General features: G+C 31.2%; 1 protein-coding gene across 1 annotated transcript in view; it reads right to left on the reverse strand.

The window, feature by feature from the left end:
* Nucleotides 1-27,160, reverse strand: part of LOC118189870 (neural cell adhesion molecule 2-like) — a 616,409-nt gene that overhangs the window by 520,461 nt on the left and 68,788 nt on the right. The window contains exon 3 of the mRNA XM_085812484.1: nt 7,616-7,726. Coding sequence (XP_085668610.1) covers nt 7,616-7,726 — 111 coding nt within the window. The remainder of the gene's footprint in view (nt 1-7,615; nt 7,727-27,160) is intronic.

Consider the following 27,160-nt stretch of genomic DNA (forward strand, 5'->3'; position numbering starts at 1 on the left):
TTTAAAAGCAAAACAATTCCTAAATTTGAAAATTTAAAAAATTTAAAAAAAAAATTCTGCGTGTTAAGAACAACCTGTGTCTGATACAGATTTATTGAGAATAACAGTTTTGACTAATTTTGGAGTGCTAATTTTAAATACAATTTTAATTCTTGAATAAACTATTTAACTTTTAATTTCCATTTAAGTTATGTGCTCAAGTTTAGGTCCACAAATTTATTAGTGTTCAAACAATCTTGTAGGTAAAGAATGATTTTTGATTATGTTCAATTTTGTAAGAGCAGTTAAGAAAAAAGCAAAGATTACCTCATAATTTTACTTTTAGTTTTGGAAGACAGTTTTGAGTTGAATATATAATTAATTAATTACAAATAACATAAAAACAGATGTTTTAAAACACTTATGTTTTAAATTCTTCTGGACATACATTTTCCATTTAAAAAGTTTTACGAAATAAAACGCAGAATTTGAAAATAATCAACAGTTACTGCAGAAAGGTTTTTGCAAATACGAAATTGAACGTCTTGCACGGCAGTAGGTAAAATTTGTAAAATGTTCAGCATGTTTTAGTAACTCAAGTGCAAAATAATCCATATAAAAACTTTGAGGTATTTGCAATAGAGTAGTTGAGCAGTTGGTAAACGTTGAGGTACTTGCAATAGATAATTTTATAAGAAATTAACTCTCTCTTTCCAAGACTTGCTGGTGTAACAGTAGCACACTCGGCACGTATTCGATAGGTCCAAGTTCGAGTCCCGGTTCGGGCATCGCACATTTTTTCACATCTCCTGCGGCAAAATAACCTAATGACTCTACAAATGGCGCCCGAACTAAAAAGTGGTGGACGATAATTCGTCACCACCTTTTAGGTCATTTGGGGACTGGGTTACCTTATCCACAGTCGCAATTTAAAAGGCAGAGTATATAAGGTATTTTCTCCCTTTTTCTAGAATGCTTTCGTAGTCTAACGGTTACACACTCGACGTGTATTCGAGAGGTCCAGGTTCTAGTCCCAGCAAGAGCAATGCTCATTTTTCACAACTCCTGTTCAATAAATTTAATGACTCCACAACTTCATAGAAACAAAGAAACAAATAAATACGGAGTGCGAATTTAACCGAAAGCAAATGATCAGAGTTCAGTCCAGCTACTTTTTGCAGCTTAATCCTTACTCTAAACAAAAATTATATAGATTTGCTCTGTAATATGTGTTGAAAACTGACTGATTAGTTTTCTTCTGATTTATTAGTCCGAAGGGACAATTTGCCCATTCATTTCGTTTGGGCATTTTGCGTAGATTCACGATAAGCGTTGTTTCACTTTTCAAATTTTTGCCAACAAATGTTATCGCTCTGCATTGTATTTAAAGAAATTAAATAATAAAGAATCTGTAATGATGAATTAATTAAATAATGCAATTAAATAATTAAAAATGTATGTATGTTTCTCGCATTGTGATAAAACAACGGTACCTAGCGCCATCAAAATTTGAATAATGTAATGTTCCATATAATATGGACATGTGGAAGCCCTAATTTGAATTTCAAATTTGTTTTATTACCGGTTTTATATTTTGTAACACTTTAACGACGAATTTTTGATTAACAAACTAAACGATTTCAAAGCGAGCAATGGCAACACTGTACGGGAAAAAAAAATTATCTCCAGCGCTCGAAACTCTGTATCGGAATTTCTATAGATATGCTCATTTAAAAACCATTTTGCGATATTGATATTGAACTGAATTTTATGGTTTGAGTACGTATAATATGATATTTAATAAATAAATTGTATACACAAAACGTTAAAAAAAAGCCTCATTGCAGGTAATTTAAATCTGAAATCTTTGGATTTTTTTATTGTATATTTCAAACAAATGTGTGGAATTCATTAAATTGCAGTAAACTTGAAAACACATATTGAACATTTAATAGATATATAAAGATCATATAAAACCAAAACTTGCATTTACAAAACATTTTTAATTTCAAGGTTGTAATTTTTTCGCAAAATCCTCAGCAAACTTGTTTTTGCAAAATCTTCTTAAAATTCGAGAAGTGTAAGGGTATGCACCAGTTTAGAACCAATATTTAAGGAGTTAATGCTTTCAGTACCATTCTAAAAATACCTTATGTAGTACATTGTTTGCAAATTCTGCGTTCGCATTATTATTAAATGCTCAAATTTAGTCTATAATATCAACTATTTCAGATATGAGAATTACATATGTTTGATGAAGAACAGTTTTTAGGATATAAATAAAAGTCAGGATACATAAATTGAACATTCGAAATTTAGTTGCAACGATAAAGTTTAAAGACAAAAACGAAAAGAAAAAGACCTGTAAATTTATGTAAAAAATAGAAAATACGTATTTTTACATGTCTAGATAACATTATAAATACTCTTTCAGAGCTTAATCGTGATTGTTTCTTAATTAAAATTTCGCTTTATGAAGCAGACATCTTTTAATTTATTGTAAATTAAACATTTTTTCCTTTACGACTTGAAAATTAAATTCGCATTTTTAAGATAAAGACCACCTAAATGATGGCAGAAGGGTTGTAAAGTAAGTTTAACTGCTAAAAAAAATTATTAATGTATAGAATTAAAGTTTAAATTTTAGATACCATTGCATGCTTAAAAAGGGAAAAAAAAACTCTTTAATTAAATGTTAATTAAATGCACTTTTTTATGTCATGCTGATCTTTTCATAAAACTTTAAAAAAAATAGGCATCAAATGGTGTTAGAACTCGGTTAGTTATTCGTTTTCAAGATAATATTAATTGAAAGGATTAAATAAAAATAGCAAAAATGAGGAAAACATTTTGGTAGTGCAATCTACATAACGGGATTATAAAAGTAGAATTTTCAAAATTTGGTCAAAAAGGTGTTTTTTTTTTTTTTTTTTTTTTTTTTTTTTTTTTTTTTTTTTTAAATCTGAGGTAAAACTTGTTTTAACAGTTTCAGAATTCAAAGAATTGGAGGAAAGCACATTTCATTCTCCTGACATTAACGCAGAAATTTTCTTTATAAAAGTCTCATCTTAATGCAGATAAAAGGTTCATTCTGAAAGTTTTACAAATGTTTATGAATCTTACCAAACTTGAAGTGTTCTATTAATTATACGTGCTTTGGAAAATAATAGATAAATATTTTAATACTATATTTCCGTCAACATTAGGTTTTATAACAATATCAGTTTTTAAAAAAATTCATTTTTTGTTCTGATATGTTTAGAGATTTCCACGGCATGGAATTTTATAACGTAAAATGCATAAAAACTAACAAAATGTATGTGAAGATACTTTCGGTACTGCAATCATTTGCCAAAATTATATATTTTAGCTTTTACTTTTGAACTAAATCGATCATTGACTATGATTATTGTGTGAATGCCATTCACTAAAGCAGGGTGTCCTTAACTGTGGGTCGCGACCTACAGTTAAAAAACCCTGCTTGTTGCGACCACAGTTGAGGGTCGACGGATCTGCAGCAGGGGGTCGCCAAAAATTTTAGCTCTTTTGATATTTCTTTCACTTATTATAATATTTTTACAATTACCAAATATTTTTACACAATGTAGATAAAGATAAGCCAATACTAGACAAAGAAAAAAACGAAAACGTTTGAACGCATTCTTTTCATAATATAAACGTTCATTTTCCTTGCTTTGCACCGGATGCTGTCATTTCGTCTGTTAATTATTTAAAATGTTCACTTTGTTCTATGTCTTAAAAACAGAAAATAAAGTTAATAACATAAAAATGCAATAGTATATTGCAGTGCAAGTGAAAAAAAATGTCAGTTTCACTCACGCGTATTTGCGCAATACTTATAGGGTCCCACAAAATTTTGGAAATATTATGTGATCCTTTTTGTGGTCATTATGTGGTTATTATTTTGTAAACGTTATGGGGGTCGAAAAAAATCTCAGTTATAAAAAGGGGTCGCGATTGAAAAAAGTTTAAGCAACCCTGCCCTAAAGTAATGGATATTTCTGTATTCACTTGCAAGATTGATATATGTCAAAGAATATATGATTTTAATTTTATTGCTTTCGCTACAAACAATTTATATTAAAATTAATTTTCTCAGTTGCTCCTATACATAATTTTATTTCAGATGAAAGTTAAATGAAATAAAAAGGATTTTGGCATAACTTATTTATAACTAAATCCTTCTTTCTTTTCTGCTGTTTTCTGGGAAACATTCTTCATCCAATCGTAATGCATCCAATCGTTCTATGCTCGTGAATATTTTCTACGATTTGGATTGAGAAATGAGCATTATATATTAAAGATACAAGCAATCAAATTATAATGTTGAATATAGGAGGGTATCATTTCGCTTCATTTTTTATTATAATAGCATTTCATTAATTGAAGACAAGATAAGAATAACCGTGCAGAAGACCGAGACTTAATTAGTACATAAATTGAACAGGTGTTGTTGCAGTAAGCTAGTGAGACTGTATAACACCCTACAGAGTTTCTCGCTATTTTTCTCAAACAAAGTTTATATTGTTACGAATTTGGTATTTAAAAAGCTAATGTTAGTTCAATTATCAATTAAATGGTTTTATTTCTCGCGCAGTGCAGCGCGTGACGAATATTAAAAGAAAGCTAAGACAGAAAATTGAAAATACAAGAGCGCGTGCATTAAATAAATAAATATCTCTTTTTGATTTCGAGAAAGTACTGGAAAATTCTAGCGCGTGATTTTAAAATCTTATAAAAGGAGGAAAACATCTCAGTTCGTAGTAGTTGCTTAGTTTGTTGTTGTTTAGAAAACTGCTCTTGTTGATTGTAGCGAATTCGAGGATTAGCTTTCTTTAGCTGTTTTGAATTACGTTCTATTGGACATTTGAGTAGTGAAAAGATAACTACTGTGAGATATTGTAATACTGTATGATAATTTGAGAAAATTTAATCATATTTGTTGTGATAATAATAAATTTTTGTTCATTTTTCATCGGATTTGTGCATTCATTTCGTAACGAACCCGTACGCACGCAACAATATCATTATTAAACACTTTGTTGCTCAGTGTTCCATTACATGGAACATCCAACTTGAATCGCTTCTGAAACCGTTAAATTCCACCGCAAATGCATAAAAATGCCTTTATAATATACTTCGAACTTCTCTTTTTAAATAGTAGATGGCAACATATCACAAGGAGACCCTTCATTTATGATGTGTTATTAAAATCCATTTGTTTCCTACTAATTTTCTATATTTTTTTTTTTTTTTTTTTTTTTTTTTTTGCGATACAAAAAAATTTGTTTGAAAAAAATTCTGTATAATTTTGATGGCTGTACTCTATATTATTTGTTATATATTTTTTACATTTTTCATACAAAAAGCATGTGCAGAATCGTTGAATAAAACGGGGCGTTCAGTTAGCGGGAACACTGCGCCTTTAGTGATCTCATGCTACTACGCATCAGAACATGTCTTAGGAGAAAATGTTGTGTATGCTTTCTATTTCCGTTGTTTAGGGAGAATGAAGTCAAACAAAGCAGTCTTGAGGGGTGAGGTGTGGTGTGTGCTATGAAAGCCCTAATATGGGCATCCTGAAATTTTTGTGAGTAGTTTTCAGAATGGAATTTTATCAGTAGCTCGAGTCATCTTAGGAGCTGCGGGAATTTTTTGCTGTCGCTTTTTAGTCTCATTTTCGTTTGTTTTCAATATTTGTGTAGTTATTTGTGTATGTATATCTTATAGATTAATTTTCTGTATTGTTAATATTAATTGTAAAAAATTTTTATTAATTTTCCATAAATGGCGCGGAGAGGTCTCACTCTTTCCGAAGCGCTAAAAGTGCTTCGTGAATTACCCTCTCATTCTGAATCAGAGCATGAAGATAGCAGCGGTACTGAGATATACGCTCCTGAAACACTTGTGTAATCCTATGATGATACGTCGGATGAAACTCATTTATTTGAAAGGCCCACCAGTGGCCGAGCAGTAAAGTCGCTGAACACTTGGGAGTTCGGTTCGAGGAACGGTTCCCGCGAACGGACTGGATGCATGGGCATTTTCGTGGTTTTCCCCATGTGAAACGTGTATATAAGTAAGTTTTCCTTAGAAAAGTCCTCTACGAAGGCATCCCTAGGCTTAAGCAGATAGCCCTAGTGTGCTTTGCCATAATTAAATAAACCACACTATTTATTTGATGAGAAAGTTGATGATCTATACCACACAGGCCTCTCTACGCAGCCTTAAGTTTGTACTTGAAATTTTAAACATATTGTTGCACGGAACAGAAGCCGCACAAAACGAGTTTTGTGTTCAAAACCAGCAAAGTTGGTTTGTGCTTCTATCAAAACGTGTGATATGCTTTGAATAATTTAACAAATTAAGAAATCGAAATATTTGTAAATATTTTTGTATATAAGACTTGTGTATATACACATATTTATCTCATTTATCCACATATATACAAGAATGTTTTGTCTATCCAGAAAACCATGTACACACCCATAATACAGTGTTTTTTCGTTACTATACAAAAGCATCTACTCATTTCCGTGCTTCACTGCAATGCTCGCTTAGTCGCACTTTTAAGAGCTCTGGCGGCGCTGTGTTCCACCTCTTGGAACACCCACAGAATTGAAACAGTAAGGGCAATTTTTACAAAATTTTACCTGTAAACTACTTTAAGCCTAGATAGACAGCGTACAAATTTTCTTGTTGAAATTCCGACTTTAATGTATAGTGCACCCAAAGGGTTAATGTTGGACATACACTTAATACATACACTTAAGTAATACACACCACTTCTTGATCTATATGCATACACCTTTTCGTGACATTTACTGATCGCAAATATTTGGAAAGTGATAAGTGGAAAAGATTATTGTAAGTGACACATTTATGTTGTTCTTATATTCCAGTTAAGGTTTTTATTCCTTTAGTTAATCTGCATGCGATATTTATGGAATTATCAACAAATTAAAAACTGTTAAAATGCAATTAAGCATTTTTTTTTTTTTTTTTTTTAACCACAGCAGCCATATTTGCTTACATTTGAAACTTAGCAGAATAGTGAATTAAGTCTTGCTACTCCTTCAGTGTCTTTCTGCCGAATGGGCACAAAAGGAAACTTGTAGTTATATGCACCAAAAAATCTGCCTTCTTGCCTGCTGAACGAATTGCTTGTTTTTGCGTAGGAACTGTAATTTTAATTTAATTTTTTTTAATTGTTTTAACTGTATTTGGTGTTTTATGTTTTCCTATTATCTTTCAAATTTTAACGAAGATATTTTGAGTCTTTATGTATTTTGACTTTCCGCAAAGTGGGAACCAAATTGATTGAATGAGAATTATATCTCTAATGAAATTCGAGGAAATAAGTTTAAATGAAATGTTTAAATACAAAGTTTATTATCGTACATTTTGTTCAAATGCAATTTTATACTTTACATATAAAAAAATCTGGATTTTTTAATAAAATACTTTCAATTTTTTTCTGCTTACAGCAATTTAAATTAATGCCCCAGTAGCAAAAGTGGTAGCTTTTAAAGTTTGATCCGAGTATATAATTTCTTAAAATGTACTATTTTATAATTTACTGCATTCGTAAGAGAAATATGACTAATTATCTTACCTCCTTCTCCTTCGCAAATTAACGAAACAGGCTGTCCTTCATTATAAGGGCCGATAATTCCATGCAAATGCTGACCAAATTCGTCCATAATTATCGCCTCTCTTGGTGGAACTGAAAAAAAAAAAAAAAAAAAAAAAAATCATGATACTGATATATACATATATGATCCAATAATATTAATACTCTAAACAAAATGAATGAGAAATTAACTTTTGATCCAATTTATCTCACTTATATTTTTATTATTTTATTTTACTTATTTCTCTTTTTTTAATATAGGAAGGATTTTTAATTTAGGTTTTCGGAAGGTATTCTCATTGGAATTCTCATTGGAATTATCCTATTAAATCCTCTTTTAATCTAAGCTACTATAGGTACACTAGGCCGCTCAACCGGTACAGTGGTTAGCGTCGATGACAGCCGCGCCGAAAGGCCCGGGTTCGAATCCCGGAGATGTAAATGTATAGTGTCAATGTAGCATGGCAGAACTCAAAATATGCGGCGAACCGAAAGTACTCTCGTGTGATTTGATGGAGTTGGGCGAGGAGGGGGAGACCCTCTAACCCGTCTCCCCGGGGTGCTCTCCATGAAACCTGGGGGCGGAACAGAGCCAAATGGCCGTGTCACCAATAAGGTGCTCTAGGCTGTTGCCAATGACAGGCGTATTCTTGCGCTCCTTGCCACGACGAATTTCGTGGGCTTGGGCTGACTACGTCATACAAGTGGGCGTAAGGAACAAAAATAGCATGGTTACACTCAATATTTTTATTTTGACTTTTACCAGCGTAATATTTATCTGTAATTAAGTTTTTGTTCAGTCTTCCTACACATAAGTGTCATTTTTGGACATTCATTAAATTGTACTATTTTGTAGAAATGTACTTCAATTAAATTATACTGTTAATTGTTACATAAGCACGTTTATTGATTTAAAAACAAATATATACTTGCATTTCCTGTTTAACGTTCAATTTGAGTGTACACTTTAAAGCAGACAAGGCGACACCTGCGGGTACCAGATGCGGCTTCGAGTCTCAAAATACGGATGTTTGTACCTGGTTATATACATAACGAATGCTACAACAGACAACCCATCTCAAAACTATCCAATGTACATCCGGTTACTATACTTGGGTATTATTCGCATTTCATTTGGAATTCCGTAAAATGGCATAAATGGTGAACTATGCATTCAACAAAAATTATTAAAAAGCAAAACATATACTATACGTTAAATGCTTCCCTAATTACCCGTGTCTGTTAACAGCATTATGTGTCTCAATGAGATGCTAATCTAACAGAAAAAAAAAAAAAAAATTCTATGGCTTCCTATTTTCTATTTAGCAAGAAAAAATGCAAAACCGTAAGTCCCCAAATGAGGATAGAATATGTGCTCTCTTTTTGCCTACATATAGCCTACAAACGGAGCTTCTTGGAGGTGTTAAGTAGCTCCTGATAAGATTATTTTAATATTCACTAATTCATTTGATTATAAGATGGACGTAAGCACCAAGTGAGCAATAAATAGAGGTGAACATGGGAAATAGGCCCGAATCTTAACTTCTAAGAATGTTAAACACAACGCAATGCAAAGCTCATCTAAGAGAAAGCTAACACGGAAATATTTCCGATCGCACGTTGAACTAACGATTATCAACACCAATATCTAAACAACTGTGAACAGATGCTCTGTCTCTGGCCGTTATAGTTTTCAACAGGACACCGAGATATTTCTAGTACTTCGAACTTCTCGAAATTACTATACTATGAGGGTCGAACTGCGGTTGTAGCTAATATAGTTATCAGTTACATTTATTCAACTACAATTACAGCTCCACACAGCAATTTAACGGTTTAAGGAATAATAAGAACTTTACTGAATAGAATACATGAAGAAAATATAAAATATTATATTTTGTATATGTATCCTTTCATCGATCACTGCTGAAACTATTTCATAACACTCTTCTTTGCTTTTAGAAATTTCATAACAAGAAGTAAATGTCTAGAAATGTAGGGATTTTAAATGATAAAACTGTTTTGCTTTAAATATTTTTCCTTACCTTCCTGCAACGTTTTTGAACGTTTATTTTTATAGATTTCAGCCTCATGAATAGAAACGTGATACTTACCCACCAATTTTAATAAAAACAAATAAATGTTAGAAGTTATAATTATTATTCAAATATAAGTTATTATTTAGCTCTGATAGTAAGAACACATTTAGATATCGGAATTCAATTCTTCGTAATTATTCGTATATTTCGAATTCTAAAAATATAGCAAGTTTATGTTACTGTTTATTTTTTCCCCCAGGCACCGCATCAGTTCTGTCGCATTAAAATTCAGTAGAAATAATTTTTTACTTTAGTTCTATTTCCTCCCTATTCATATTTGAAATATAACTTTATTTTAAGATTTCAGCTAAAACATTTACAGGAAAAAACAATCGTTATACTTGAATTCTTCCTTTGTATTTTTCAAATTTTTCTCTAAAAGTTAAAAAAAAGGAAAAAAAAAAGTTACTTTTGAAAACAGAAAATAAGAAAACTTAAATTATAGAGATAAGACAAATGAAATACATTTACACTGTTTAAACCATATCCGATATTAAAGTCTTGCAAGGTTGTCTAACCTGTGTTTGACACAAATTAGTCTTTCTTTTTAATCTAATATTAACTTGAGCGTCAGAACATTTTTCTTTAAATAACAGTATTTATTTAACGTTTTATCCAATGTCGTATAGTAATCCGGCTGTACAAATGCCGTGATATACAAATCTCTCTCTTGAATACTAAGATTTTATTTGCATCACGTTCTTATGTTGAATATTTTCACTCAGAACCCATTTTTATGAAGTACTTGTTATTCCTTGCTTGACTATTTACATTCGCATGAAAATAGTAGAATCTCGTAAAGCATATTTCGTAGCTATAAGCAATGCCTCAGAAGTTAGATGATACATGACATTACACTGATGGACTTAGTGGCATATGCATTTTGAAATGATATTAAATTTTTTACGAGTAATATTTATGGTTAAATGTAAGTCACATAACTAGAAAGAAACTGATTCATATTTGGAAATGAAATATATCTGTAAACTACGGTATTAACCCTTGAAGGCCAAAACGTCCAAGACGAACTTTCATTCAGACAACCACAAAAGCCCGAAACGGCTGAGATTCCGATGTTGATTTCTCCTTCGCCTTAAGATATGCAGCAGCAGGTGCAGTTTCGCCAAATGCACTGTATCAGTTTATTGCAGACAGTTTGTCCTAAAAGGCTTCTTTGTTAGGAAGTAGAAAAGATGATATCTGAAATCTTCGCACCTCTTTGTGCGTTCTCTCGGGAAGGAGAGGAAACGGATGGGATGGTCAATGGACGGCAACGTGTGTTTCGACATTTCAAGCATGCAGGTTAGCGAAGGCTTTAGTTTTCTATGGGTTAAACGTTATATCCAGATAATTCCGAGTTGTATGATAGATTTGCTTAAGCTGTGCATGAAGAACTATTTTAAAGTCTGTTTCTGAGTAATTTATGTCTCAATTTTTGAGACTACCCATTATTTTCAAAGGAAAAATTCAGCTTCAAAACAGATTTGTGAATATGCATTACATATGCAAATGTACTAGCTCCCAAAACTTTGCATAAAGGTAACTTACAGAATGCCAGATGCTTTTGAAATGAGATTTGTATTTTTTTGTCATACTTTTAATATTTTATAATTTTGCTAATAAGGTTTCTCTTTTCTGTTTAAAAATATGAGCATTAACAATTTTATGCTAATGTAAAATTGGTGATTTTTTTTTACAAGACATAAAATTAAATTTCATGAACCGAATGCATTAAAAGATGTGATAATGAAAAATAAATGTAAGAAAATAATTTATACTTTTCAGTCTCGCTGAAATGTTATATGTGTGTCAAAAGAATGTTTTTCCAACAGCTTTAATCCTTACCATAATGTATTTTTTATCGCACAAAGCGAAGAAATTTTATAATGGAAAGCTATGCGATTACGAGAAATTGCATTTCCGAATTCCACCTTGAAGCGTGAACATTTTAACTGAATTGAATGCGAGTATTTTGACATTAATTTTAATCTATGTTTAATTGTTTTCTTAAAATAACTATTGAAAACGTAAAATAGTATAGTATTATTATAATTTGCTTTAGGAAATAAATTAGTATTATATCTTGCTTTAGAAAAACATCAATATACTTTATATTTGCTGGAACGTAATTCTTTGTAATTCCGCGTAATTCAGCGACAACATGCTTGCTTATTTGCATTTTAATATAAATACATACTGGCCAATGAAAATGTAGGCTCCGACTTTGTAAAACGCTATACAAATTTCTCTCAATTGATACTATATGCCGGACAGTAATGAAAACTGAGCAGTTTGGAAATACTGTGATCCTTGAGTTTCTGAAAGAGATATTTCACGAAATAAGTCCCTACTCTGACTGCCCGAAAATAGCTTGCCCTTATATTCAGCAATTAAACGTTTTTTTGAAAGTATGTAAGCTGCTTTTATAAAAATGAAGGACAATAGAAATCATCGTACAAGAAGAAATGCACTCCAAATATTTTGGTGGATTATGTTTGACAAAAATACATAGTAAATATTGTCACAGGGTTGGGGAGTTCTGTTCATCCACAAAAGTATGTAATTTAATAATATACAATCTGGAATACATGAACATTTAAAAAAACAATCTTTTAAAACTAACTGTTCATTCCTAAAAATAAATCAAGTGCACAAACTTTAAAATTCTATTTGATGTTGACTCTTAACCAATTAGAGTAGTAATTTTTTATCGTTTTCAGACAGCTTCACCAGTTTTATTTGAACAAAAATCGAGAAAAGTTTACATCATGATTATAAATTTAATTTTAATCAATCTTAACGAAGAAATACATAAAAAATTAATGATATGGAACAATCATTAATATAAAATATTATCACTATTTAATTTCAATTTTTAAAGTTTTAAACTAAAGGTATGAATTTGTCAAGTTTCAAGGAAAGTTGTTTAAAGAAATGAATAATTGAAATGCAACTAGCTACAACACAGTCAATAAAGAATATCCTAAAAAAATCCAAAGCCTGCTCTATCCATTTAACATTCTATAACTCCCTGTACAGCAGTAATAGGAATTAATGATTCAGGACCTTTGTTTATACAGGACTTTAACAAAGCACGCGGTGAATTAACAACTTGTCTACTTTCTCTCTCGAAAGGTTTTGTAATCCTGATTCATCATCGTCACCTACTGCATATTTTATGTGTCACTATTTTGGCTTATGATAAATTCCTAAGTGTTTTGCTTGAAATAACCCCATTCAAGAAGTGAATTTCGAGAATTTAAAAAAAAAGTTGATATCCACAAAAGAGAGAGAAAGAAAGAAGAAGAAAAGATAGAACAAAGCTTAGATGAAAAATTGTTGTTCTTCGGTAATTAGTTATCGTTATATGAGGTTAAAATCACGAGATGTTCTCCATGCAGAGCATTGTTACAAGCTTTGTACATCTTGCATTACATAATGTACAGAAACGAAAGAAGAGCCGGTATAAAATCTCGGTATTACGGACAATAAAGCCGTGAAAATCACTGAGAATACCAGTATATTCTTAAATTTGTTGAAGATGGTGTTAGGAGAGATAGAGGTTCAACTGATTATTTATTGTTTTGACATAGAAATCGAAAATTCTAAAAAATTCCTTCAAGTAAAATGTTAGAAATGACTAAAAAATGCTTAGAAAATACACTAATTTAACGGTGGAAATGCAGGAAATAATTTTCTTTTGATATGTGAAGGCATTCGGGAAAAAATGTTAGAGATATCGAAGCCTTGCATAGCATTGTTGCATAGCATTGTTGCAAGACAAAGGATGTATTGAACGAACCTAAAATGGGCGCTAAAGGAAAAAAACACTTTGAAAAAAGAGCGATGAGCCAAAAACGAGTATGACACAAATGTCTAAATATAAGTCACGCCAGTTACACAAGCAACCTATTCGTAACGGTTTCTTTCACTATTGGAAGAAGGAGATGTATAATTATCCCCAAATTAAATTCCTTAAAATAATCTCTTACTGAAAATCTGCAACTTCAGTGGCCATCTGTAATTTTCTCAGCATATGCTGCCAACTAAGCTAATCCCTCATGTCATATTGATGAGAAAGTTACTCAAATCAATCTTCTCTTGAAACAGTGAATCCTGCCTTTAACTTTATCGAAAACTGAAGTATTATCCCTGGTAGTCTCTTCGAGAGAAAATTGTAGCCGAATCGAACTAACTATTCCGTTCTATAGCAAAGAGAACATTTATGTCTTCTAGGAAGATTTGAGTTCTAGATGTTAGTTAAGACCCTGAGTACGTACTTAAGTACAAATTTAGATTTCATAATCTACAAATATTATAGAAGCTCATATTAAGTCATCTAGGCCAGTGGTTCTCAATTATATATATTTTGAACACAGTATTCTGACACCCTCCTACGAAATTTTTTTATTCCTCTTTACGATTACGTAAATTTTCCTACCATCTAATAAAGCGATATTTCCATATATGATATATAACGAGACTAAAAGCAAATCCTACCGATATTAGAGATTTTTTTGCAAATAATCACTTTGATTAATGAAAACCAACATGTCAGCCATATAAACACGCATTTCTTTTATATTTGTAATTGATGCTTAATGTGAAATGACGTTAAAAATGTGGATGTTAAAAATCATAAAAAAAAAAAAAAAAAAAAACTGATTTTTATGTATTTTTTTCAAAGAATTACAAAAATGGTAAAAAGGTGTTCACGCACAAGCAAATCCAAATATTTAGAATTCAGGAAATTAGATTTATGGTATTAGAAACCAAAATCTGTTGTTGTTGTGATTTATCTCACTTGTTTGAAAGTAACATCAGAACAAGCTCACGAAATTCATCGTGGCAAGGAGTGCAAGACTCTTGCCGTTTCCAAGAGCATTGAGCAACATACAAGTGACAGTACGACTTTGTTCAGTCCCCCCCCCCATTTTTGATGGAGAGCAACGTGGAACGGGTCCGAGGGTCTCTCACCCCTCTTCTCTTACTACCAGCCTCCAGAGCAGACATTCGGCTCGCCGCATATTTACAGTTGCTCCATGCCGTAAGGCACTATACTTTTACAAACATCTATGCCTTAATTTAGAAGTCAAACATGTATGTGTCAAACAAAAATGTGTCAAACAAACCTGTATGTGTCAAACAAAAATCAGCGTTATATTTTCAAATTTCACAGGACTAGTTTTGATGGTTTTACCGAACCATCATCCTCAGCTGCAAAAACGCAAATGAAAGAGATAAGGTATAATGATAAGATAAGAAAGCCTGGACAGGAAATAAGCTACTGGCGCCATTTGTAGATGAAACCAGAACTAAACATAATTTCTTTAATTGCTGAAGGCAAAGATGGATTGGAATTAGGGTTGTTAACTAGAACAGAAAGATTTTTTTGAATGCGAAATGACTCTACAAAATCCATTTCACCAATGAAAGATGTTTTTTTTTTAATAATTTTGGCAGCAGAAAAATTGAAAGTGTGATTTTCGGACCAACAATGTATGGCAACAGAAGACTTCTGCGTTTCCTTTTTTCTAATATATGCCTCATGTTCCTTAACGGGAAATTTTAAGGCTCTCTTAGTTTGGCTAATGTAAATTAAAATTAATTTGCCCTATGGGGTGCGACTATATGCAGAGTACACTAAAAGAAGCTAACTCGCGCTAATTTGTGCTAGGAGAAAAGCACTGAAACCAAATTCGGCCCATTGCTTAGAGATGGGCCAGACACAGATTAAAAGCCCTCATATCTCTCTTCGTGTCAGTTTTCGTAGGTTTTACAGGAACTGAATTATTCTAGAAATGTTAAAACAAGCAAACGAGAAGCATTAACTACTAAGATACTTTTTTTTCCTACCCTCGCTTTTCTCCTTGCGCACTGGGAAGCTATTTACTTTTTTCAAATATATATTTAAGTGTCGATTTCAAAAATGCTTTAGTTATGCACATATTACTTTTCTTCTTTTATTATTAAGGAGATTTATGTGAGCAACATAGTCTTAACAGAGCTATTAACAGCTATTTCGTAGAAAATGAAGCTTGCTTTTAAATTCTAGACACATGAATCTATATGAGTCCTGATTTACAAATAATTTATAATTTCTATAAAATACTTCATTTAAATCATTACATGAGACATGTAAAAGCCGTTTAAAAAATTAGCGAAATTTTACCCGTATGTGCTTTAAAAAATGTAGACGTGAATTTATCAGTTAGTTTGATTGCAACTGAAGTTCTACTGTAATACACTCGTATATTAATGTCCGCTATATATAATATGTATACTATAACATAAGCGGGCTGGAACTAACAGATACCTTGCATATCTAAGCATTTATTGAAGTGTTGACTCAGGTCGATCACAAGATTTCAATTCTGTCTATCTGACGTTGTATCATTTTAGAGAAGGTATGACTGACGTTTTCCCACCTTCTCCAAGATCATTAACCACCTTAGAATTATGACTAAAGGCTACACGGTCTTAACTCGTAACGATGTATCTGATTACATAATGATAAACGTGAGACGATGGGCCAAGCAGTGAGAATGCATTTAGGTGAAGAATGGTAATATCTCAAATTTAAATGCATACACTAAGGTGTTCTCCAAGACAACATTGTTTGCCTTGTCATAAATTAAGCCTTTTACTAAAAAGTAAATATTTTTTCGGAGTACATCAATCATATGATGTATATTAATACAAAAAGTCCTTAAAATATATAGAGTTTTACTACATTTTATTAGTTTCTCATTTTTTAAAAGTTGTATATACAATTAATTACTTACCTCTTCCTTAAATTCCTGAAGGCAGTATCGGACTCATTCATTACATGTGTCGTTTTAGTGAAATGTTTGCCGCCGAATTTTAACCTATTTTCTGATAAGCTCATACGCTTTTTATGAATGATAATGCAATGCGGTGAAACGGTGGTTTCAAAATTCGACTTACGTATTTTAAAATTTAAGGTTGAAACGATTTTTAGCACTTATCTTTGTATGAATGAAGTAAAATTATCAAAATTTTGCTGTTTGCACCAGGAGTCCAGAGGAAGACAATATGTCAGATGAAGTTTGTGTGAAATTTTATGCATAATTTCTGATTTTTTGGAGAATTTTCGATTATTGCTCGATTTTTTTCGTTTGCTTGACATTTATGATTTTTAACATTCAACGTCTAATAATAAATCTTCTATACAATTTGAAAATTTCACAGATTATAAATTTATCTCTTCGCCCTACCCTGAAACGAGAATTTAAAAAAAAAAAAAAAAATACTGATTGAAACATTTCGTACCAAAACTTGTGTTGCAGAGCTTCTAACAACAACCACAAAAAATAAATAAAAAAAATATTGTACTGCGGTTCTTCATTTGACATCTCTTGATTCGCTTTGAATTTTGAAGTTACGATGTCATTTTACGTCACACTCTTTTTCTTGATTTCATACAAATTTCTCTAATACCGAATTTATTTATTTATTTAATCTCCCATACCTAGCTAGAAAGAATTGATGTCAAAAAGAAACATTATTACAGAAATCTGGTATTAATTTATAAATACTATTGTTTTCTCCGTCCTTTTCTTTACAGATAACTTTTTCATAGATAGGTAAGGAATATTAATAAACAATTTTGTAGATATATTACGATGGCAACACAGTATGGGAAGCAATTTTTATAAACTTCGATTTACATTTTTTAAAATTAATGTTTAAATGACTTTTCGCTCATACCTTTGTTTAACGAATAAACTAAAAATTTTGAGAAATATAATGTTTTCACTTTAGGACAGATCGGAAATCAAATTTTTTAAATGAAGTTCATGTGAAATTTTAACTTTTTTTTTTTTTTTTTTTTTTTGTTAAATTCGCTGGATTCTTTCGATCATTTGATGCAATAAAATTGTTGGAAATAAAACAGCGTTCATGCATTGATGAGAAATTATTTTTATAGTTGAATAATTAATAACGTGACATAGAGACTGAAGAGATAAAAATTAAAAACAATAATAAAATTAATATAAAGATTTTATAAAATAAGCTTCTTTTTTAATTTCATAAAGTGCTTTATGAATTAAAAATAGAAAATAATTTATCATGTAGATTAATGGGAACAAGGGATCAAATAATCCTCAATACAAAATTCATGGAAAATGTTACGTGGAAAAATAAAAGCCTGGATTCCTGAATAACGAAATCTAATAACCAATTAGTTGACGATGTCTACTTCTTTGTATGACTCATCAAAATGCCATACTTTTAAGCTACTTTACCTGTCAGAAGAATCATCATGCACGATTCTTCTGACAGGTAAAGTAGCTTAACAAAGTACAGTCTCGCCGACTAAAGTAAATTCCAGCGCTTATTGATTGAAATGACAAATAATTTAACTCTCAAATTTAAATGCATACATAATATCTCAAATATAAATGCACCAAATATCTCAAATATAAATTTACCAGAAATAATACAAGAAAACGTATTTCTGAAAATATTCTGCTCTTTTCACGTCATGAATATTTTATCTTGTGCGGCCTTTTATAGTAGAAGGCATTAACGTATATTCATATGAAAGATTTGCATATACAATTTTCTTACTTATTTCATTTAACACGAATACTATATAGTATATAATATTTAATACTATATACTGTATTTAATGAAGTCATATGTGCTTAACAAAATTCTAAGCATTTTAAATGACTCTATTTTTATCAATTTATTTTTTTCATTATGTATACAAAATATATATTTTGCTGCAGCCAAAGCCAAATTTATAAGTTCTATGATGTACCCCTGAAAAGCAAATGTAAAAAAAAAAAAAAAAAAAAAATGAGTATTAATGAACTCAGTTCATTCCTTCCAAGCAACAACCAATTTGTAAATAATTTTTAATTTCCAATTCAGGAAACACACACTCATGACACTTCAGGTTAATACGTATGATATCATGATTTAAATTAAATGTAATGCAACAACATTTCCTCAATATCATTAAAAAATTAACGTGCCATTAATATATCGTGGCAGTTATATTAATTGGAAACAAAAAATTTGCGATAAGTATTAGAATTCATTTAAAATATAGCTATTCATTTAAAATCCTGACATTCACGAAACATTTTCGACATACAATGACGTCACGTGCAATAGCGTGCTTTCTTCAACCTCAGAATATGTTTAAAGTTTGGCAATGCTATTTTCATTTCATATTTTCTAAAATTTATAATTTTGTATTAACAAACTCTACGATTTGAAAGCGAGCAGTGGCAACACTTTTCAAAATAAAGGATCTCCAGCATGCGAGACTGTTGCAACTCGGAAAAATGAGGGCGAAAATTAGCGTTTTCAGAATTTTTTAGTTAAATATCTTTTTTAGTTAAATATCTTTTTTAGTTAAATATCTCGGCTAATTAAAGTTGTAAGAAGATGAAAAATGTAAAAATGTTCGAAATGTCTTCCCACGAATTTTCGGAATCCGGGGTACCTCTCTCGCATTCCCTATAAGATAATACCATAAAAAAAAAATAAAAAATAAAAAAAAAAAAAAATAAAAAAAATGCGCACATTTTAATTGTGTTGCGTGTGTACGGTTTCGTAATGGATTAAATGTGTAAGTCAATAAAAAGTTGGTAAAATTGCAACTGGCTGGATTCTATATCCTGACAGAGTACTCTGGGGAAAAAGCATTACGAACGTGGCGGTTCCAGAACCCCGAGGGAAGACCGTCTGTACGGTTGGAGCCATGGAGGTAGGAAAGGACCCATGGAGGCGGGGAAACGCTATAGGCCAGTGGGCAGGTGGCATTCGCAAGTAAATACACGGTATTGGTAGTGGATTAGCAGCGGCCAGTCAGCTGCGACCTATGGTATTCCATGTCAAACTTTCTGCCTGGTGGACTACCCATGCAGTACTGGCGGGGGCGCATTAACGATCAGTAAACTTCCAGGTTTTACAGGACCACACCTAATGCTGGTCTCGCTTCGCGGAGAGTGGTGACCCCCGTTGACCCGTTCAGCTCTGAGGATTGAGAGTGCAATTTTAAAGCCGTCGCCCGTAAGTGTGGGATGAGGTGGCGGTGGAGCGTAGTGACTAACAAACTCTCGAGTGGCTCTTTTCGTCTGATGACCACCTCTCGCCTAATACGGGGGCATCAAGAGGTTCAGACCCGGTAGTATGGACTTAATTGGACTGTGGAGCCGGTAATATTAATCGATAGTTAACCCAAGAAATAAAACAAAATGCTGAAATTTCCTCAGAGATATTCCCACAATATCTCGCAATAGTTATATTTTGAACTACTAAATCGTTAAATAGAACTCAGTAAAAAAAAAAAAAAAAAAAAAAAAACAGAGAGAGAAAGCTAATCCTATCTCACCGCGAATTCGCTACATTCAGGAACAAGAACAACTGAACTGAGATGTTTTAATCCGGCCTTTATAAGCTCTTCAATTATGCACGAGAACATTCTGGTATAATCTCAGTTTTTCTGGATAGCAAAAGAGTACATTTACGACATATCTATTTATTCAATGTTAATTGCGCGTGCTCCTGTATTTGTACTTTTTCGGCATACTTTTCAAACCTGTCGCGCGCAGCATTTCACAGGGAAATTAATATAATATAACAATTCTACTAAAAATAGCAAACTAAATTCACAGACCGTAACAATAATATGGGTTTCCTTGGCCTAGTAAAATATGCTTCATGTGAAAGAGTTTAAATTTCTTACACAGTATGCTTAACCGTACAGAAAGATGGAGATGGGAAATGAGCAAATAATTACGACGTATAAGGAAGGAATTAAATAAATAAAATGAGTATTGCTGTCTCTTCTCAGCGCATGTACAGTTAACGGAAAAAAAAAAAAAAAAAAAAAAAAACTTACGAACGTCCAACTTTAGAATCTAAAAGATAAATTATATAACTCAGCATTAACATTTCATGCTAAATATAGTTCATATGTATATTGAGTTGTTGGTGCAGCTGGTTGAGGAAAATGTCGATTTGATGGCTATATGTTGTTCTTCGTTTACTTTGGTTCTGAAGGACTTACAGTGACTGATATTTGCTTCCGACAGTTCCTCGTGCGACAATTTCTTTTGTGACAACGCTTTTATTATCTATTATCATTAAAACTTCTACGCATTTCACAAAAAATGGCGAAAAAGAATACGAAAAGAAAGCAAAATGTATATAATATTAAGTCTATCAGAACAAGAAAAGAAATTGAAAATTTGCAAAACATTAATATAAAGCTGACTTCGAAAACATTATGACATGAAATTTAACTCAACTGTTTAATTAGAAATGTTAAATAAATAAAAATTGATTTCTTACACTACTATCGTTTCAAATGCGTAATTAGTATTGAAAACCAAAATTGTTCATAAACTTTATGTTATTTTAAAATGATTTTAATTGCTGATATTCACAAATTTCTAAATGTAAAACCAACGAATAAACGTCATAACAATAAATAAATAAATAAAATAAGAAATTACCATTATGGATTAATTAAAGCACTCATACTCGACATGGGAAAGAATTCATCTAATTCGATACTAAATTTATTAAAATAACTATATAAAAATAGTCAGTCTCTTTCTTAATGTGAAAAGAATCCAAAAAATTAATAAAATAGCTGTTGGAAAACAAATCCCAATATCATACTTGTAAAATATTGCAATCATTTTGCTCACAATTTTTGAAATCTTAAAAAGACTATCCAATAATATTGTTTAAGCATTAATCATTTAATACTCAAAAACTGAAAATATCGATAAAGATGTTTCCGAAAATATCGATAAATATGCTGAAAATATCAATTAATTTGAAAATCTTTTCAATGCCAGTTTGGGAATAAATAAAAGTTCTTTCAATGTTAGTTATCTATTATATATCTCGAATTTTAGGAGAGATTACTATAAATGGGAATAACAGTGATTAACCAAGACAGTTTTAAATTTCAGAAATTCAGAAATCAAAACAATGGGATATGTTAACACAAAAAGTTCTCATAAGTTAATTTTTTATGCTTCGATTGTCCACTATTTAATTAAATATTACACAGAGTGATCATAAATTATTTAAAATATTTCAGTGACATATAGTTAATAGTTTTAAAGTGCTCTTGAATTTCATCAAATTATACAGTAATTTAAACATTTGTGCACACAGATATTAAATTTTTAAGCAAATCAATACATTTCAAACGGTTAAAGGACACGTAGTATAACATTCGCCAGCATATCGGCGTTATTGTTTCCATGAAATTACAGTGGTGGCCAAAATTGTGGACACTTTTGGAAATTTTTATGTTTTTGAAATTTGTATGCTTATAGAAAATGTTACGTTTCGCAAAATGCAAACTTATATCATTTTAAAGAGAATTTACTACTGAATTCAATACAAAACACAAAATTCATATATTTGCAATACAAAAAAAAGTTATATGTACTTTAATATAAATAAAAAAACACAGTCATGAAGTGGTTTGTAATGTATAGCTTTCCTGGCCAATCACTGTTCTTGTTCTGAGAACCAATCAAATGTTAGTAACTGCCAGTAGAAGCTGACATCATGTTTACACTTGAAACAATTCATTATTAAGAAGCAATGACATCAAATAAAAGAGTAGATTGGACACCTAGAAAGAGATGTAATATTATTGTGTTACGAGAAAGTGGTCTTTCCTATGCTGAAATTGCAAGACAGGTGGGTGGTTCAGTGACTACATCTGGAGTCCGAAAGTTTAGTTTACGATATCAGGAGACAAATTCAAAAAAAAAAAAAAAAAAAAAAAAAAAAGAAGGAAAAGGCCGAAAAAGGTGCACCACATCTATTGATGACAGAAGAATAAAAAGACTATGTCTCCAAGATAGAAAAATGTCATCAGCGGCCTCAGAAGTGATCTGAATGATGCTGGTGTTTCTGTCAGTTCAAGAACAATCAGGAGAAGATTAACAGATGTTGGACTGAGAGGTAGAATTCCACGAAAAAAGCCGTATCTTAATTTTCAGCAACGAAAAAAAAGACTACAGTGGGCAAAGGAACACATTAATTGGACAGTGGTCACAAGTTATAATGAGTGATGAAACTAAGATATCGTTATTCGGTAGTGATGGGCGAAAATAAAGACGTAGAATAGGAGAAAAGCTACATCCTGACTTCATTCAAGCACCTGTGAAGAACCCAGTTAGTGTTATGATTTGGTCATGCATGTCAGCAGATGGTATTGGTCGTCTTCATGTCATCGATGGGACTCTGAATGCCAGAAAATACATTGACACTATTCTAGAACCAAAACTTCTACCTTCCATCAGAGATCTCTTTCCCAACAATGCTTTGTTTATTTTTCAGCAGGATTCTGCTCCTTGCCACACGGCCAAACTATCGAATGAGTGGTTTCGTACAAAGAGCATTAAATTGTTGTCATGGCCAGGAAACAGTCCTGACCTTAATCCTATCGAAAATTTGTGGCACCGTTTGAAAACTCTTGTGCGAATGAGGCGCCCATCAAATAAAGGGGAACTAATTGAGGCTATAATTGTTTCCTGGCATCATGTAATAACGAAAGAAGAGCTTAAAACTCTTGTCAGCTCAATGAAACGTCGATGTGAAGCTGTAATCAAAAATAAAGGGTACCCTACTAAGTACTGATAACTCACTGCAATCATCACTATCTAATGTATATCGATAACTATTATTGTTTAACTTTTTTGTATTGCAAATAATTGAATTTTGTGTTTTGTATTGAATTCAGTAATAAATTCTCTTTAAAATGATATATACAAGTTTGCATTTTGTGAAACGTAACGTTTTCTATAAGCATACAAAGTTCAAAAACATAAAAATTTCCAAAAGCGTCCACAATTTTGGCCACTACTGTATATACAACATTTTTAATTTAATCCTCTTGCATAATTATCTGTTTAGATATGGCGTTTGAAAAGTTCCCCGTTCAAAGAAACTGAAGGATACTATGTGAACCGATTTCTTGCTCATTTCGATGCCATGATATGGAACTTCAGGAGTCCTTTATGTAGGAGTTAGAAAAATTTCACAAAATTATTATGTCAGATTATTGAACAAAACAATGGATTATAGAAATCATTAGAACTACAACGAACGCGATGTTCGAGAACACATTGAGAAAATGTGAAAATCGACTAGAATAATATACACGATATAAAAGAACGGTCAAATCCTGAAGGGTCATGTTACTGAATTATTACTGAATATATTACTCAAATTATTGAATTTTTATGTAATATGATACATAATAGGAATGTATATCTCTTTTCGCTGTGTCTATATTTCCTCTTTGAAATGGGAGCAGTATTTTAAACCTACCTCATACTGTAGATAAATGCGAGATCTTGCATTTTTTTTTTTAATATTCTTCTCTGATTTTTTTATATGAAGATAATCTTTACACAATTCGACTTGAGTAAATAAAAAAATTTCCAAATAACATGCTGTCTTGAATGTAGTACATACTATCTAACTCCTAAAAATTCTACATTGAGAAATATGAAGCACTTGTCCAATATCCAATCCTGATTTTATACTAAGTCTATACATAATATAATTGCAGATACTTATTTTTCATACATTACGCTATATTTTATTATTTAATAGCCGAAACTTCGCATGCTTCTAAACTTATTCAAAATGGATTGTGTGAATAAGAATAGATAATTCATAGAAGTTGGTTAACAAAATTAAGAATACATGTGCGCAACCTAAGACGCTAATTTATCACCACTTTCTTATAGTATCTGAATTACAAAAATTAGTAAGACAAGATTAAGAAATTTCTAAAAGTACGCACTAAAGTTATAATAATGAAGCAAATATTCATATATTTTTTAAGTAAATTATTTGCTCCCATTCTAGATACACTGGCTTGAAAAAAACACTTGCGAAATAATCCGATTTCCTTAAGAAATGATAGGGGTAATGCTATGAAACGAGGGTAAAAATTTGCGTATCTCAGCTTATATTATGAAACGTAGGTGGTTGATCCTGATAACAATTTTATGGAAATGACTTCAGGGAAGGAGTGTAAGCAAATAGATAGTAATAATATCTGTGACATAGAATTGGTATGAGTACTTGGAACTTTCCATTCCAATTCAACAACACCTCGTTTCATAGAGTTTGCGTAAATATACTAATCTGCATAATATGTACCTGAGTATGTCAAATTACTAAGTTAAATGTCCTCATGTTACAAGGACGGTTGACATGATGAGATGTACGAGGAATTCGGATTACTATCTCTGAGAGCTTCGATTCTAATTGAATAGAGTGTTCGTTACTGATTGAATTTCAGAATCTTTTCTGTAATGCAATGCTCTAAATATCTCGCTAATTCCACAGTTTCACATTAGCATACATGATATAGACGTCATAATGTGATAAAAATGTTTCCAGCCACATGGAACTTATTTATTATCGAGATATACAAATATATGACGTTAAACATATATTTAATTGATTACAAAAATACTGTAAGGTTTCATAAATGTAATATAATTTTAAATAATATAAATTAAATTTGTTCCTGAAATAAATTAAAACTACAACTTGTTATATGAAATAAAAAGAAATAAAAGTACAAAGATATGCTGCCAAATAGTAGTATTAAAATTAAATAAATATACGACATTAAAAATACGTTTAATTGATTACAATAATACTGTAACACTTCATAAATGTAATATAATGTTAACTAAAATAAACTAAATTTGTTCTTCAAATAAATTAAAACTACAGTGTGTTGCACGAAATATAAAGAAATAAAAGTATAAAGATGTGCTGCAAAATGGTAGTATTAAATAAATATATGATATTAAATAAATGCCATAAAATATTTCCTATATAAAGAAGTGTGCTTTATTATTTTAAAACACGTTGATTTGTTGAGAAATACCAGATAGATTAATTCTAAAAACGAAATTCAAAATCTTATGCTGCGGCAAACTTCTGCACATTTATTTGTTCCCTTATGTCTGAGAAGGAAATCTGAAACTCTGCCTCAGTATATTAATTTTACTTCCATTGTCAAAAATAGTAATAGTTTTAATTTTAAATGCCAGCTAAAATTAATATAAGAGAAGTAATTTAGAAATGAACGTATTGGCTTCTTTATTAATTATTCCTGTAAATTAACTGAATATCGTAAACTGGTAATGAAGTAAAGATAACTGGTTCAAAAATAAAACTGGGAGATAAAACGCTGGCGCGAAATACGAAATGAAACCGACACCACATGATTTCCTTGTATGACCTATTAAATTATACATATATTTTGATATATTTCATTTAAACTTATTTCCTTGAATTTAATTAGAGATATATTTCTTATTAAATCATTTGAGTTCTCTCTTCCCGACAAGGCAAAAATATGTAACACTCAAAAAGCCTTCATTAAAAGCTGTAAAATACAGAAAAATCTGAAACACCAAATACAGTTAAGAAATTTTATAATTAAAATTAGAGTTTCTACTCAAAAGCAAGCAATTCGGACCGCAGGCAAGAATGCAGATTTTTCGGTGCACAAAACTGAGAATTTATTTTTGGTCCCACTGGGAAAAGGTACTGAAGGTAAAACAATAATATAAAATAATATAAAACAAAAATATAACAATAATGTTTCTGAACTGCGTCATTTATAGATCAGTCCATCTTGTATCATAACGATATGACGTAGCTGATTCTGAACTTAAAATTTCGAGAACTGAAACCTTTCCAACCTGAACCAAAACTTTCCTCTTGGCGATCTTCCATATTTGATAAGGAAGTGCACATTTAGCTTGAGCCTCTGTACTGCTTGGACACTATTATGTGATCTCTTCCTAACGCAACAGTATCAAAAATATAAATGCTCAGGAAATGAACTATTATATTCGACATTCTTCAAATGTACTATATATTCGATATTTTCCCTTTCAGAGCTTGAATTCACATCTATATCTGTTGCATCAGAGCGCATCATTTTCATTGTCTTTTTAATTATTACTAATGCAACATTAAAAGAAAATATTTTTTCAATAATTTACACAAATATATTTTTTATATCTTCAAAATCCACTTAGCTGTGGGAGAAGATGACACTTAATCGATTTTACATCTAGTATTCTCGATTTAACCATGTTTCATAATGGATTTTCCATTTTCGTCCTGCTTTTAACAGGTTTGTCATCAAACACATCATGCGACTGGAGATCACTAGCCATAGCTATTGGTATTACACTGCTGGCCCTTAAGATTGCAACACCATAAAGGAAAGAAAATACAAAAAAAAAAAAAAAAAAAAAAAAGATATTCTACGTAACAGTATGGCATACGTAACAGTATGGTATAAAGACAAAATGATTAAATTCGTAAGCAGTTTTGGGGTTTACAGGTGTGCGAAATCGGT

Source organism: Stegodyphus dumicola, chromosome 3, assembly GCF_044657685.1.
Source record: "Stegodyphus dumicola isolate Sdum_Otavi_A_Nest chromosome 3, ASM4465768v1".
NCBI lineage: Eukaryota > Metazoa > Arthropoda > Arachnida > Araneae > Eresidae > Stegodyphus > Stegodyphus dumicola.